The sequence below is a fragment of the Meriones unguiculatus genome, chromosome 8 (assembly GCF_030254825.1).
Source record: "Meriones unguiculatus strain TT.TT164.6M chromosome 8, Bangor_MerUng_6.1, whole genome shotgun sequence".
NCBI lineage: Eukaryota > Metazoa > Chordata > Mammalia > Rodentia > Muridae > Meriones > Meriones unguiculatus.
In genome coordinates this window covers 25939643-25955564 of record NC_083356.1, presented here as the reverse complement: position 1 = coordinate 25955564, position 15922 = coordinate 25939643, and the positions used below count along the sequence as shown (strand labels likewise).

The 15922-nt window shown below is 55.0% G+C and overlaps 1 protein-coding gene across 2 annotated transcripts in view; it reads left to right on the top strand.

Moving 5' to 3' along the window:
- Adgrb1 (adhesion G protein-coupled receptor B1) overlaps positions 1-15922 on the top strand; it is a 70912-nt gene that overhangs the window by 22193 nt on the left and 32797 nt on the right. For both annotated transcript variants that reach the window (XM_060389280.1, XM_060389279.1), the window contains exons 4-17: positions 516-626; positions 1009-1173; positions 1264-1428; positions 1724-1888; positions 2325-2489; positions 2589-2690; positions 3974-4080; positions 4236-4430; positions 4920-4988; positions 5564-5672; positions 8294-8437; positions 8934-9009; positions 9199-9301; positions 11045-11088. In XM_060389280.1, coding sequence (XP_060245263.1) covers positions 516-626; positions 1009-1173; positions 1264-1428; positions 1724-1888; positions 2325-2489; positions 2589-2690; positions 3974-4080; positions 4236-4430; positions 4920-4988; positions 5564-5672; positions 8294-8437; positions 8934-9009; positions 9199-9301; positions 11045-11088 — 1720 coding nt within the window. The remainder of the gene's footprint in view (positions 1-515; positions 627-1008; positions 1174-1263; positions 1429-1723; positions 1889-2324; positions 2490-2588; positions 2691-3973; positions 4081-4235; positions 4431-4919; positions 4989-5563; positions 5673-8293; positions 8438-8933; positions 9010-9198; positions 9302-11044; positions 11089-15922) is intronic.

The following is a 15922-nucleotide window of genomic DNA, read 5'->3' as shown; positions in this document are numbered from 1 at the left end:
TATTTCTCTAATAAGGCTTTCTAATGACCTCATGCATTTTTTAGCTGCTTCCATAAAGTTAAATCAAGTTCTAATGAGACTGTCATTCTTCAGGTTTTGGTTTTCTTTCTTTCTTTCTTTCTTTTTTTTTTTTTTTTTTTGGATGCTCTTTCCTGAGGACACAGATCTTCTCAGGAACCTGGAGAGGCCTCCCTGTATCTCACAGGGAGGGAGGGAGGGAGGGAGGGAGGGAGGGAGGGAGGGAGGGAGGGAGGGAGGGAGGGGATGTCAGGTAGGAGGAGGCTAAGGAGTTGTTCCTGGAGGGTCACTTTCCTGGAGGCTGAGAAGGAGGAGAGGCAGGGGACTTATAGAGGGACCCATAGTGACCCAAGGAGAGTTGGCTCCAGGAAAAGTGCTCTGTGTAAGGCCTCCCAGTTATTTCTTGGGGTTAGACTGCTCTGGAGACAGTAGGTGGCCAGCTGTGGCCAAGGACAGAGGGAATCACACAGGGATGCTGACCTGAGCCCATCCCACAGCCACGGGGCGCACCAGCTCACGGAGCCAGTCCCTGAGGTCCACGGATGCCCGGCGACGTGAGGAGTTTGGGGATGAGCTGCAGCAGTTTGGGTTCCCATCTCCCCAGACTGGTGAGCTGGCAGGGTGGGTAGGGCTGGCCCCCACACAGCCCAAGGCAGGGAGGGGAGAGTGCTGGCTTCTGGGACCAGGTTAGTGATGGCTGCTAGTTGCCAGCAGTAATTCTAGTAAGCTATTGCTATAATTCACCTCATGGAGTTGGTGCAAGACTCCTGGCTTAGGGGAGCTGATAGGAGAGTAGAAGCCAGACCCAGACCTTCTGGAACCTAGCCAGTGGGGGGGGAGTCGGCCATCTTGAAGCCTACAGAGCCCCAGCCTGTGGCCTGTTGCCTCGCAGCCAAGTTCTGCCTCCCCAGGGGGCCTCCAGATCTGCCACTGCCCTATGTGTGGGAAGGGGCGTGGCAGGTCCGTGATGCTGCAGGACTGGACCCGCAGGTGACCCAGCAGCCGAGGAGTGGTCCCCATGGAGCGTGTGCTCCAGTACCTGCGGCGAGGGCTGGCAGACCCGCACCCGCTTCTGCGTGTCATCCTCCTACAGCACCCAGTGCAGCGGGCCTCTGAGGGAGCAGCGGCTCTGCAACAACTCGGCCGTGTGTCCAGGTGGGTGGGACAGGGCTCAGGGTGGGACTCGGGGTGGTGGGTTGGGACCTCTGGGCAAAGCGACAGCTGCGGCTTCCTGTCTCTCCACAGTGCACGGGGCCTGGGACGAGTGGTCACCCTGGAGCCTCTGCTCCAGCACCTGTGGCCGTGGCTTCCGTGACCGAACTCGCACCTGCAGGCCCCCTCAGTTTGGAGGCAACCCCTGCGAGGGTCCCGAGAAGCAAACCAAGTTCTGCAACATCGCTCTGTGCCCTGGTAGGTGAGAGGGAGGGAGTGGCTGGGGCTTGTGGATGGACCTAGCAGGCCACTTTGCCAGTTCAGGGACCCAGCTTGACTCACCTTCAGTTCCCCTCAGGGTGGTCTGGGTGCTCGGAGGTTCAAACCTCAGGGCACGCTAGTTTGAGGTGTGAACTTGTGGTATTCCTTTCCTAAATCCCAGGTGGGTTATTGCGTGGTGCCCCTGGGGGTGTTCTTGTGTGACCTGGCCAGGCCTTGGGGTGCTGGGTATTCACACTCGCTTCATATTCCCTTCCTCCCCCGGGCCGGGCAGTGGATGGAAACTGGAATGAATGGTCCAGCTGGAGCACCTGCTCTGCCAGTTGCTCCCAAGGCCGCCAGCAGCGGACACGAGAGTGCAATGGTCCTTCCTATGGAGGTGCTGAGTGCCAGGGCCACTGGGTAGAGACACGAGATTGCTTCCTGCAGCAGTGCCCAGGTCAGGATGCCCTCTCAAGGCTCAGGGCGAAAGGGTGGGGTCCATTTGGGGGGTGTGGCTGTGGGGTTGGTGTAGGGTAGAGGTGGAGTGCAGTTAGGGTGTTGGAGTGAAGGTAGAGGGTGGAAATGGCGGGGTTGAGTGCAGTTTAAAGTGATGGGTTCGGGTGAGAGGTTAATCAGGTTCAGGATAGAGCAGTGGGGTCAAGGTCAGGTGGCAGAAGTCAGCTGCACATGAGACCCGGCTTCTTTTCTGAGTCAAGCCGATTTCAGACCTGTCCTCCGCTGAAATCAACTTTCCGTGTCTTCACGGACCTTGCTTCAACACTGCTGAATCTTTTGTCTTCTATGTCCTCCTCTCCCCACTTTCCTGCTGACCCTGGGCCCTGCCTTCTCTTCCTGCTCTGCTGTCTGTGCCTTATGTTTGGCCACCCTCGCAGTGGATGGCAGGTGGCAGGCCTGGGCATCGTGGGGCAGCTGCAGTGTCACGTGTGGAGGTGGAAGCCAGCGGCGGGAGCGCTTGTGCTCTGGGCCTTTCTTTGGGGGAGCAGCCTGCCAGGGTCCCCAGGATGAGTACCGGCAGTGCGGTGCCCAACGATGTCCTGGTGAGACCCTTCCCGCTGCGTTTTAGCTCAAAGGGATTGGGAGCAACTGAGGATCACAGCTCCCCACCCCCATCCCAAACTCCGTCTGGCCCTTTGCAGAGCCCCATGAGATTTGTGATGAGGACAACTTTGGGACAGTGGTCTGGAAGGAGACCCCGGCTGGAGAGGTGGCTTCAGTCCGGTGTCCCCGCAATGCCACAGGTAAGAGTGGTGGTCTGAGAGTCTCTGCCCTGTCTTTGGACAGCTGAGACCCACAGTTCATGAAGCTCCTGTGTGTTCTCCTGCCGGCTGGCACCAGATAGGAGAGTAAGGCCAACATGGCAGCCACTTGTGTCCTGAGTTCACCAGGGGCAGGACACAGGCCAAGTCCTCTGCTTGAGAGGTCCCTTTGAGCATAGACCTTATACCTTATACCATTGAACCTTACACCACTGCCCCTTTATAGGTGGGAAGCAGACAGAGGGCAAGCAATGTCCCTACCCTGGGTTTGTACTCTATAAGAGGGAGATTGCCTTTGAACTCCTCTGTTAGCCCTGGGGACTGACGAGGTGCTTTCAGAGGATATGAAAAACAGGGTGAAAGGGGCCTTTCCTCCCGTATGCATTGGTCTTCTTCACTCTGTTTGAAAGAATGTGGGCAGTTTCTGTGCCAGGGAGGCTCAGGGAGGGAGGTTGGGAGCCCAGTTCATACCTTGACTCTGCCCTTGTTTGCTGCATTGCTTCTGGGAAGGGACTTAGTTGAGCTTCCGTTTTCCCTTCTATAAAATGAGGACTTCAGGTGACCCTCTGCACTGGACTGCTGTGGGCAGTGGGCGAATTGGCCCAAAGGGGGGTACAGAGGTTGGGGGTGGGGCATTGAGTGCTGAATATTGAGCCATTCTTGCTGTCCCTATCCTGGGCGACACCTTCTTGCCGGCATATTGAAATCCCAGAGATGTAAAGACATGATTTGCCCAGGTTTCTGCATCGGGCCACCCTATAGGTTCCTGTCTGGCAACAGGGCTTGAAACATTCATTCCATGTGGTTGTCACCGTGTAGTTATTTACTCTGCTGTCTCTGCTCAGAAGTCTTCCTGGGGTCTCTTCTCTCTGAGAGTGAGCTTGTGTTTCAGGCTGTTGGGTTTTGGTACCAAGTGGGCCCTAAAGGCTGTACCAGTTTCCAGGGTCCAGAAAGTCCCCTGAATGTGCCAGGGTGTGGCAAGGGGCCATAAGACAGCCGTCCTTAGCTCTCTAGATTGCAGGGAACTCCAAGAGTGTCTCTGGCTGAGCATCCCACCCTCATGTAGTGGGATACCCTGAAGATACGGTACCCGTTAGGTCCCCAGGACCTGGAATAGGGCAGAAGTATGTGTCGCACAGAAACAAAGCCAGCATGGCCTGCTTCTAGGCCCCTGGGTCCCAAATAGAGCACACCTGCCCCGGGGGTTGTGGGTGGGACCCCAGAGCTTCCCGGTGAGCAGTGATGTGAGGAGTGTGTTTCCCCAGGCCTCATCCTGCGCCGCTGTGAGCTGGACGAGGAGGGCATCGCCTACTGGGAGCCCCCGACCTACATCCGCTGTGTCTCCATTGACTACCGGAACATCCAAATGATGGTGAGGCTGTCCCCAGGGGCTCCAGGAAAACCACCCTCCACCCTTTGGACACGAGGTTGGGGGCCGTAGGGACCTTCAGACATCAGAGGTCCCTGGCCCCCACCTGGCCTGTGACCTGCAGTGGTGACAGCAGCCAGCCCTTTCCGTCTCCCCAGACCCGAGAGCACCTGGCCAAGGCTCAACGGGGGCTGCCAGGGGAAGGGGTCTCGGAGGTCATCCAGACGCTGCTGGAGATCTCGCAGGACGGCACCAGCTACAGCGGCGACCTGCTCTCCACCATCGATGTCCTGAGGAACATGACAGAGATCTTCCGCAGGGCTTACTACAGCCCCACACCTGGGGATGTGCAGGTGGCTCCAAGGGGCAGCCCCCGGGGAGGACACTTGGGGAACTGTCAGAGGAACCAACCCGGGCCCTAGTCAGAGATGAAGTCCTCAATGCTGAGTGTGGGCATGGCTGAGACGCCACCATAATAATGAGCCTTAAACACTGTCACACCCTGAATCCCGGCCTGGTCATAGGATGATTTTTTTGTTGTTGTTGTTGTTCCACTCATATGATCCTGGTCACAAACTCTGAGTCCCGACCTTGACTCATGTCATACTAGTCATGGATTAAGTCATCATCCTGGAATCTGCTCACACACTGAGCCCTGGCCTTGGTCACACACTGAGCCTTGATCTGATCCTGGTTACTGACCGAGTCCTGATCTTGGTCATTCACTGAGCCCTGGCCCTGGTATAAACTGGGCCCTTATCCTAGTCAGAGGCTGAGCTGTGATCATCACACACCGATGTCTCGTTCCCTTTCACTGGTTCACTGGTTCTTCTTATTTCCAGAACTTTGTCCAGATCATCAGCAACCTGCTGGCTGAGGAGAACCGGGACAAGTGGGAGGAGGCACAGCTGGTATGTGTGGAGGTCTGGAACCCTTGGTGCCAACCATGGCATCAGGATAGGAGCAGGCAGCTGTAGGCCTCCTACACCCCAGGCCAGCCAAGGTGGGGCCTTGCTGGGTCTTCTGTATGAGTCTCAATACTGCTTCCTGTTGATTACACGACTTTGAAAAAGCCACCTAGCCTCGTGGGTTTTGTTTCTCCACCCATGGGGGTACAGTGGCTTTTCCCCAGGAAACTGTTGAGATCACTGAGTATGTCCAGAGGAAGGGGGTCTGGTGACTCTTCCTTCCAGCTGACCCTACACCTCCTCTCACACTAACCCCAGGGTGGTAGCCCTCATGGGGAGTATTTGGAACACTCCCCTTCCTCCAGCTTAGGAATCCCTGCGGTGTGCACAGCTTCTCTGAGATTGTCCATAAAATGCAAGTGGACACCCAGAGGACAGCAGCCTGCTACCCTGCTCTGCAAGGGAATGACCCACAGGGCCCAGAAAAAGAGGTGGCAGAGGAGGGAAGGAGGCAGGACAACAAGGGAGGACACAGGCACCTTCCCCAGCTTGGGCCTCCCTACCTTTCTCCTCCCCAGATGGGCCCCAATGCCAAGGAGCTCTTTCGGCTGGTGGAGGACTTTGTGGACGTCATCGGCTTCCGCATGAAGGATTTGAGGGATGCCTACCAGGTGACAGACAATCTGGGTAAGCCCCCTCCATGGCCTGGTCCTGTGACTCTTGGCAGACGTTCTGCCTTATTTTCCTCCTCTATAAGGGACCAATGACCACAGCCTTCTGTAGCCACATATTAGCGTGGGGCTCTGAGGTCAAGTCAAGAGGGTTGGTATCGTGAGCCCTTTGGGACCTCAGACCCAGGCAGGGACCTGGAGATCTCATGCCAAGGACACCTTCAGGAACCCAACCCCCCACCCCTGGAGTTGAGGCTCACTTCATCCTGTCACCCCAGAGCCACCTCTGCAGCAGCTGTTTCTCAGCCCTCCAGTTCTACAAAGCCTAGGTGCAGTGGGGCAGAGACTGGTGTTTGCCTAATTGCTGTTTCCTCCTTCCTGTATCATAAGAGTGGGTATGTAGTGGACCTGAGGGTAATGGGTAGCTATTCTCACAAACATATGCCGATTGCTTGAGATGTTCCTCTGTCTAGGCTCCACCTCTGCGTCCCCCTAAGGATGTGACTCCAGCCTCCCACTCTGAGTCCCCCCCACCACTTGGCCTTACTCTTCCTCCAGCTCTGTCCCCAGCTCATTCACTAGTGCCCGCTCTTCCAGCACCAGGCTGCTGTTTTCTGGCCTTGGAATCCCTACACCACCCCAGATGGACACTTGTCTCTGCTCTCATTCCTTTCTCTACCTCCACCAGTCAAACTGGCCTTTTGTACTGCAGGCTAACTGATCCCTTCTTCCTCACTAGGCCTCTTGCCTACCTGACCCTCCAGCCAAGGCCCCAGGCTCCATGGGCCTTTAGTGCCATGCCTTTCCAAACTATATGCCCGTGACCTCATGCTTTCAGGGCCTGAAAGCCAACTGGGCCAAAAGCTCAGCTCCATCTGAGCCTGCCATCCTAGGTGCAGGGAAACCCTGCCATGCCATCCCAGGTCTCTAAATCCCAGGTCTGGGCCCCTGACTCTGCTCCCCCTCACAGGATTTAGGAGTCACATGCTTCTGCCTCTGTACCTCCCTGCCTTCCACCCACAGGACCATCTTTCAAAGTGTCACTGTCATACTCTGATCTCATGCCCTGCTTTCTCTCACTTCTAGGCTCTTTTCTCCCTTCTCTCTCCTCTCCTCTTTTTCCTGTCCTCCAGGGTTTATGCTGAATTGCCTCTGCAGGGGGTTTCCCCGGCTACTCTGTATGGGAGCATCACCCCCCTTCGTTGCCACCACTGACAGGCCTTGCCCCTATTCCATGTGCATACCTAGAGGGTCCTGCTGCCCACATATCCTTCTTAACACCTGTAATGAATTGCCCTGCATGCAGACTCAGAACATGTGCCAAATAGGGCAGTGTGCTCATTTTCCCCAGGAAGCTCTGAGCACCAAGGGCCAGCTGGGTGCTGGCATTCAGGGGAAGGCTTGTCTCTGTCCCATGGCCTCTGGTAAGACAGATACCTTATGGAACACTGTGGCAGAACCCTCGAGCTCCCGAGGCCTTGTAGTTCCAGGAGGGCAGGGCCAGATGGGAAGGCGGCTGGCCTGGCCAAGCAGGGTAGGTAGGACAGAGCAAAGGTGGAAAGGACAGCGAGCATGCCTGGGGGTGTGGCCGAGAGCTCGGCAGCTCCCCCTGTCCCACAACTTCACAAGTAGCCCCAACCTGTGGTTTGAAGGGTGTGCCTAGAGTGCGTTGCAGGGAATGGAAGGGAGCTGGGAAAGCTACTTCTCTTACAAGGGCCCTCCCTCCATCTCCCAGCCCTGTCCCTCTGGGCCTTCCATCACTGGGCCAGAGCACATGTACTAGAGGGAGATGGGATGGCAGGCGGGGAGGTCCTCTAGGATGTCCCCTGAGATGGAGATGGGTCCGTCCTGCTGAGGTTGGTGCTGGGTCTGGTCTTGAGGGAACTGGGGGAGCTCTAAGGACCGGTTCCTCTAGTAGAGGCTTACCAGGGTGGGCTGCAGGAGAGTAACATGCTACCTGACTTCACTACTCTGAATTCTTCCTCCATACCTGCTGCTTCTCCCTCACCAAGACCTCCCACCCAAATAGAGACCCTATGCCTGAAGCGCTCAGTCCAATCTCTCTCTCTCTCTCTCTCTCTCTCTCTCTCTCTCTCTCTCTCCCTCTCCCTCTCCCTTGGTAGCGGGAGAGGAGGCTGGAGAATGGGTCTCAGAGCTGATCCATGACCCCAGTGAGGTGGGGAGGGTGGTAGGAACCAAGACGGGTACCTAGCTCGTGTAGATCTTTCTGTGCCCAAAGAATCCATCTTTGACTTCTTCCTAACCATAATGACTGATTTTGAGCCTCAGTACTCACCAGGCTCGACAGGGCCTGGTCGGGTCTGAATCCCCAAGAATAAGACTTCCTACAGGGATTCTGGCCTAATGTCTCATACAATCCCCAGAAGTCAGCCCTGGGCTCTGGGGAATTTGCTCATCTGGAAGTAGGGGGTCTGTGGAGAATCTAGTGTGTGTATGAATTAGAACCTACATGCTTGATGCTCATGCCTAACAGAAGCCTGGCCATGTGGGCCCTGCCCACCTCTAGCCTTAGGAAATTTGTGCCTTATACCATGGCCCTGGGTCCATGGCTGCCTGGGTCCCAGCTGATACTCCATTGGGTGATGCTCTGTTTGTGTCACCCCTACCCTGCCTCAGTGCTCAGCATCCACAAGCTTCCGGCCAGTGGGGCCACGGACATCAGCTTCCCTATGAAGGGCTGGCGTGCCACAGGAGACTGGGCCAAGGTGCCAGAGGACAGGGTCACCGTGTCCAAGAGTGTGTTTTCCACAGGGCTGGCAGGTGAGGCTTGGGAGTGGCATGGACCTACTAAGAACTAGGGTGCTAGAGCCTGAGGCTCCTCATCCTGAAATATTTCTTGTAGGGTTCAGTACATTGTCTCCAGTGACGGGGAGCATCCTTGGTCCTCCTTGCTTTCCCTGGGGTCATCTCCTTGCTGGAAGCTGTCCTTTTCCTCCATGGGAGCGTGTCTTAACCAGAAGGCTAAGCAGAGTAGAAGCAGTTGGGTGGATCACACAATGAGGGCACAGGTTCCCAGGGAGAGAAGTGTATCCTGCCCGCCCGTATCTCCTGTGGGGTCACTTGAGATAAACTTAAGTTCCCCCTGTCTAGGTCCAGCCTGGTGCCCCGGGTCCCGGCTGCACCTCCGCATCTGTGGTAGGATAGACCTTCTTTTGTCAGGACCTTGGGCATGACCCTATATATGGGGCAAGGCCCTGGGGCAAGGTCCAGGCTAGTGGGCAGTAGCAGGGTTGGGGTAACCTGTGCTCCCTTCCAGAGGCTGATGACTCATCTGTGTTCGTGGTTGGTACTGTGCTCTACCGAAACTTGGGCAGCTTCCTGGCCCTGCAGAGGTGGGTGACTTGGGAAGGGGGTAGCCTGAGCTCCTACGGGAGGCCAGCAAGAGTCTGGTAGGCCGGGCATGGGGGGACTGGTGGCATGGGACAAAGCGCCCTCCCCCAGGGGGGGCTGGGGCTGGGCTCCAGAGCTGGCTCAGTGCTACCCCATACCTCTGACAGCCTTTGCTCCTTTGATGCCTCCAGGAACACAACTGTCCTCAACTCCAAGGTCATCTCCGTGACTGTGAAGCCTCCGCCCCGATCCCTGCTCACGCCCTTGGAGATCGAGTTTGCCCACATGTACAATGTGAGTGCTACCCCCGTGTGTGGGTGCGCGGGCACCCTCATCAGTTCTGCGTGCATCCCCGCACCCTCCTCTCAGGCAGTAGCTTTTGGGGTCACGAGCAGAGTGGCTCTCAGATGAATTCCAAGTGAGGAAAGTGTGTCTTAGAGTCATGGGACTCCGAAGATTGATGTGGATAGTGAGATTCAGTTCATTTCTGGCATGCCCCCTGACCCTATCCCCATGCCCTAGGCCTCCACTCCAGACCCTGGTCCCTGAAGAGGATCTGCTTGCTATTTCCTGTGTCCATAGCCCAGCATCCTGGGGAACTGTGTGACAGGTCATCTACCCCAAAGCAGGTCTCCAAACCCTTCCCTGTCCAGGTTGCTGGGAACATGACATGTGACAGCCACCTTCTGCCAGAGTCAGGGCTGACCACCAGGCCATACTATGCAGGACCTCTGGGATGACAGTGCCAAGAGCGTCCTTCCAGAACTCTCTAGGACTCCAGGCCACTATTGCTGCGTGACCCTGACAGGTCCCCAGCTCCAGGGAAGCTTGGATACCTTGACAGGCATGAGGAGACCTGTCATGGTGGCTTGGTGGCTTGGTGGCTGCAGTCCTCGTGTACGGCTTTTCAGAGACTGGAGCTGAATCTCCTGCAGCCCCCTGTCTCTGCTACTGGTTGGGTTGAGTAAGAACCCCAAGTGGGGTAAAGCGACTGCATCACTCAGCCAGGATATGGCAGGGCCAGGCCCTAGTCCTCAGGCCAGGGGTATGGGAAATCTCAGCAGGAACTCAAACCTGTGGTCTCCTGTGTGATCTTGCGGGAGTTGCTTACCTTCTCTATGCCTTGGCTTCCTTCCCTTATCAAGCAGGAACAAGCAACTCCCATGAATGTTCAGGGCACGTAGCTGCTGTGAGCATAGACAAACCCCACTGTGGCTGCTCCCCTCCCTCCAGTGCTGAGCCCAGTAGTTCAGGGATGGTGATCTCCAATGCTCTTTCAGTCCTGCTTCCAGAGCCAAGGAGAACAGCAGGGCAGCTTCCCCTTAGGAGGATCTACCCCTTCCCCGACAAGACATGGCTTTGTCCTTCCAGCTATCACAGGGTCAGGATCAAAGAGGGGACAGGAACTGTCTAAAGCCATGTCTTGGGCACTGGTGGCAGGAGGGAGGGGGTCAAGCCAGGCCTAACTGACACAGAACCACTTCTTTCTGCTCAGAACGTCAGGGTTCTTGTTTGGTTGGTTGGTTGGTTGGTTGATTTGGTTTGGGGTTTGTTTTATTTTTAAATTTTTACTTTACTTTTGTTTTACTTTACAGCCTGATCCCAGTCCCCTTCTTCCTCTCCTCTCAGTCCTGTCCTTATGCCCTCCTCTCCCTCATTTCCTCCTCTCCTTCTCAGAGAAAGAGAGGCCTCTAAAGGGTACCAACCCACTCTGGCAACCTCATGTCACAGCAGTGCTTTACGCCATGTTCTTCCACTGAGGCCAGACAAGGTAGCCCAGCTAGGGAGAAGGGGTCCAGAGGCAGGCAACAAAGTCAGAGACAGCTCCTACTCCTGTTGTTAGGAGAGCCACATGACGACCCTGCTGTACATCTACTACCTATGTGTAGGGTTTTTGGTTTTTTTTTTTCTTCACACAAGGCAGTCTTTTGGGAAAAGGCCCCAGCAGCATGTGTAGCACCCCCATGAGTGGATTCAGTGACCCAGGTTGGAGCTAAAGGTAGCAGTGACTCTGACCACACCCCCCTTTTCTCTTAGGGCACCACCAACCAGACCTGTATCCTGTGGGATGAGACAGATGGGTAAGTGCTTTTGGGCCTGGTAGCCCTGGAGCCCTGGGGTGATGGGAGAAGCTTGCAGCATGCTTGGGTAGTGGAAGGCGGTTTTTAGGTGGTGGAGCCACTATTCGCTCTGGTCACTGGTACATCTACATGGTCCTCCCTGTCTCCCTGCAAAGGCCTGGCTTCAGACCAATTGACCTGCCCTCCTCATTCTCCTAGGCTCAGAGAAAGAGGGCCATTGAGACGTGCCCTAGCTAGGTGCTGGCGTGGGGCATCCAGGGTAGCCTCTCATGGTATTGGTTTGGGGTAGGTGTCAAGCACTTAAGAACGGGGAATGTGGCTGTGTGGACTAAAACAGCTTCAGGGGTGAGGACCCAGAGTCTCCAAATAATCAGGTGGAGTGAGGGCTCCAGGTGTCCCTAGCAGCATCCTATGACTCTGGGCCCTGAGCTCAGACCTTTTCAAGCACAGAGTGGTCACCCGTCTGCTCCAGGGCACTCTGTCACCGAGTAGAGCTTCCTGGCTGGCATTAGGGTCCCAGGTGACGTGAAGGGGAATCAGGAGGGATGTCCTGAGGGAGAAGGAAGTAGGTGACAGGCTGGAACAGTGTTCATGGAAGCCAGGAAGGCCACTGTGCTTGGCATGAAGGCTTTCAAGATGGAGGCCTGGTGGTGGGGCTGTGCCATTGGGCCTTGATGTGTTTTTAGGATGGTCTGGGTGGAAGTGAGGTACAGAGACCTTGTTTCTTTCCCCGGACTGGGTGGCATGGGAGCTCAAGCGGTCCCAGATAATGGCAGTATGTGTAGCAAGCCTGGGTGTTGCGGGTTTCGTAGTTATGGTTGTGTTCTAGGCATCTGGAAAGGTCTCTTAAGTGACTGGCCTGAGAGAGGAAAAGTGTTCTAAGAGAGGTGCAACTGAGGCATGAGCAGGAAGGCTTGGAGGGCTCAGGGAAGCTCATGGGCAAGAGACAGCATAGAAGGGTGATGGTGGGAAATAGTTAAACAGCTGTTGTGTGAGACACCCATTTTCTGGTGACTGTGACCACTGATGACTGTCCTGATGTCCCCACCCTCATTTTCTCCATCTCAGGGAAGAGGGACAGTACATAGTTAAATACACACACACACACACACACACACACACACACACACACACACATATATATCAGTCCAAATGAGTGTCGGGTCCTGTACTACTCCAAGAGGAGTTCAGAGGCTGTGCAGCAGGTTGTTTGGTACCCTCCTGAGCAAGGGCATAGTGGCCTGTGTGTGTGTGTGTGTGTGTGTGTGTGTGTGTGTGTGTGTGTTGTGGGGGAGGCTGATTTCTACACAGGGTTCTGGCAAGCTCTGTGGTGGGTGTTTAAGGACTGCCAACCTCTTCATCCTCTTAGTCCTCTTCCTAGTAATGTAAAAACTGGCCTTCTGGTGGGGACAGCCCCACCAATGTTTCTGACTTCCCAGATGAGTCAAGGTCACTGTCCCTCACCAGGCTACAGCCCATCAACCACCCCTTGAGCTGAGGCTCCTACCCTCAGGTAGGACCAGGGAAGCCAAAAAACTCTACCGAGCCTCCATCTGCCCTATTCTTCCAGCTGTGGACAGTGACCTCTACTTCACCCAGTGTTCTGCCCTAGCCCTGGAGAATTGGACCATGGACAATCAGGCCCCAGAACAGCAGAATGGTACCTAGTCAGTTGAGTGGCCCAGTGGTGATTGAGGAGACTGCTCAGAACAGGCATCTAGAACCCTTAAATTGAGGTTAAAGGAAGACTGAGTGGTGGTTAGACCGGCTTAAGTAACTTCCCCATGCCCTAGCCACCCTGCTGCTCTCTGTTGAGCGGCTCTTCATGCCACAGCCTGTAGCTATTATTTTTACTATGAGTTGTGAATGTCAGTGTTTTCCTCTTGGCCTAAAGGGGGATGAATGTCAGAGCACTGTCCCACTTCCACCAGTGTGCCTGACCTGCCTGGTGTGTGGCCGGTGCTTGCCTGTGCTTGGCTGAGAACAGGCCTAGGGACCAAGGAATGGCCTGGCCACTAGGGGGAGAGGGCAGCCTTCTGTGACAGTCACCTCATAGAGGGTGACCTTTTTGTACTGCAGTTGTGACCCATAACCAAACCATCCTAATCTAGGGTAGAGTCCAGATCCCTAATTGGAAGTGGGCAGAGACCAGACCCTGGCCATATCCTGAGTGCTGACCCTAACCGAGACGTTGAACCATAATCCTGGTCAAACACCATCACGGTCACAGGTTAACTCTAAGCTTTAACTCTAGTCACACACCGAGCCCCTGTTCAGACACTAACCTGCTGATTCTCACCACAAACTGAGCCGTGACCTGGGCTACACGTTTATTCCTAATTCTGTACAGAAACTGAGCCTTGACCTGTCTCACACACTGAATACCAATTCTCATCACACACCGAGTCCCGGTCCTGATCACTCACTGAGAACTGACCCTGGGCACACTCGGAGCCCTGGCCTTGTCCACACTCTGACCCTTGTCATGCCCTGAGCTGTGACCCTGGTCACACCCTGGATGCTTACCCTCATCACACACTGAACCCTGATCTTGGTCCTAGGGTGAGCCCTGCTCCTCATCTCTGCTGGAACCATTCCTGCCTGTTTACACTTATTCCATGTATGTCACATACCGAGAGGATCACCCTCTCTTCCAGTCACATGTGATCACCGATAGTGTGACACATTCATGCAGAGAACAAGCCAGAGGCTTGCGCCTGCATCGGAGCCCGTCCTCCTGCCTTTCCTCTAGGAACCCACCTACCTGCACAGACTCTGGCAGTGTCCACAGTGGAGAGGTCTGTCTAGGCATCTGACGTAAGCTAGTCCTTCATGCAATGTCCGTCATCCATGTCTCTGGATCTGGGTCTTGAACTCTAGGTTGGCAACAGGATTCGAGAGCTCTGTCTCTTTGCACACCTATAGAAGCATGACCGGTGAATGTGAGAACCTGGGGTAAGAAATAAGGGAAGAGGAGGCACTTGCCTGAATGTGCTAACCACGCTGCATCCCCAGAGAGTCCCAGCTTGGTGTGTCTCCAAAGAGGGGGACAGTGGCAGTCACCTGTGTATTCCCAGGCTCTCCTGCCACCTGTTAGGATGAGAAATGATTTATGAGTGTGAATGGGCGTCATGGCTAGATGGGTGAGTGGGTCATGGTAGTCAGTGCTGGGCAAGTAGTGAGCAAGGTAGGAGGCTCAGGAGTGGGATGGAGTGGAGTGTGGATGTTGGGGTCTAGGGTAAACGATTAAATGGAGGATGAGATCCAGAGGACAAACAGTGCCCAAGGAGGGGCCAGATGTTATAGGGAGTGAATGAGCCCTTGTAAGTGCAGGAAGGTCAGAGCTCTGACCTCGGGCATCGCCAGGACTGTCTCTCTCCACAAAGTGTTCCTTTTCAAACTCTTGATCTTTTCTTGGGTGGATCTCCCAAGTCCGATTAGGTCCACCCATTTCCCTCAGAGCACTTCCTGCCCCATTGCCCTTTGCCAGCCAGGTTCACAGACAAAGAGTCTGACCTTAGGCCTGAAGGTTCCCAGTGAACCCAGTACTATCTTCAGGAAGCCTCTCTGGATACCTTGCCAAAAGCATATCTTAAGAGTCTTCCACCTCTTTTGTTGGTTTGTTTGAGACAGGGTTTCTCTCGGGTAGCCCTGGCTGTCCTAGAACAGTAGACTAGGCTGGCCTCAAACTCAGATATCTGCCTGCCCCTGCTTCCTAAGTGCTGGTATTAAAAGGTATGTTCAACACTGCCCAGCCCAAGAGTCTGCGCCTTTGACAGTCCATCTTACTCTTCACTGGGCTTGTTCCTTAGTGGGGCAAAGGAAGCAGAAGGGAGCAGGGTGGGGTGAGTTTAAGGTGCCTTCCTACAGGGTCCTCTGGGTTAGAGAGCTAGAGGGGATACACAGGGTCATGAAGTCACATACAGAAACAAGACCCCCACGCCATCCAGAATTTGGGGTGGGCTGAAAGCATCTGCCGCCCTGAGCCCACGTTTCTGCAGATTCCCATCTTCTGGTCTCCCTCCTCCCAGCAGTGATGCAGTTTGTCTCTGCTCTTACCCCCTGGGGTAGGCCATGGGTCTTATCCACAGGGTCCTGGCCGTAAGGCACACAGTGTCCTTGCAACAGATGTTCTTCAGGAGTGTGCCTCATCTTAATACCTACCCCTGGGGAGAATGTTAACTCACCTACTCATTCATCCACTCCATCATTTACTCCTCGAACACAGGACAAAGCCTAGTAGTCCATCTCCCTGTCCCCCCTCCCACCTTTGAACACACCCAGAAGGGTGCCCCTGAGTGCCAGCTGAATCCGGTCCTGAGGGCTGCAGAGCTTTGGGATCCTGTAATCCAGCCTCTTCCAGCTACAGAGTACTTGATTCTACCCACAATGGCCATGCAAACCCATACTTCAGTTCTCCAATTCTATGATGGGACAGGAAGGGGGGGAGACTCATTTTCATGACTTATGTAAGGTTCTCAGGCTAAGGAGGTGCTACTGTCCCCAAGCTGCCCCTGCCTGACTTGCCTTCCTCCTCACCATCCTCTGTACTCTTTTGTCTTCTCTCCTGTCATTTCTTCCCTCTTTTGAGACAGGATCACAGCCAGTAACCCAGGTGGCCTGGAACTCATGGCAATTCTTCTGCCTCAGCTAGGATTTCAAGGCTTTCTGAGAAAAGCCTTACCCTGATGCTTGGCTTGCAGCTGCCTCCTTTAAAGCGTGGCTGAGGAGGACCTTCAGAGTAGATGGAGGCTTTGAGTTGGGGAGGAACTGAGGGGATTTCCCACCTTCCTCTGCCACTCCAGGGAGCCACTTGATCTGCAAGTTCCCACCT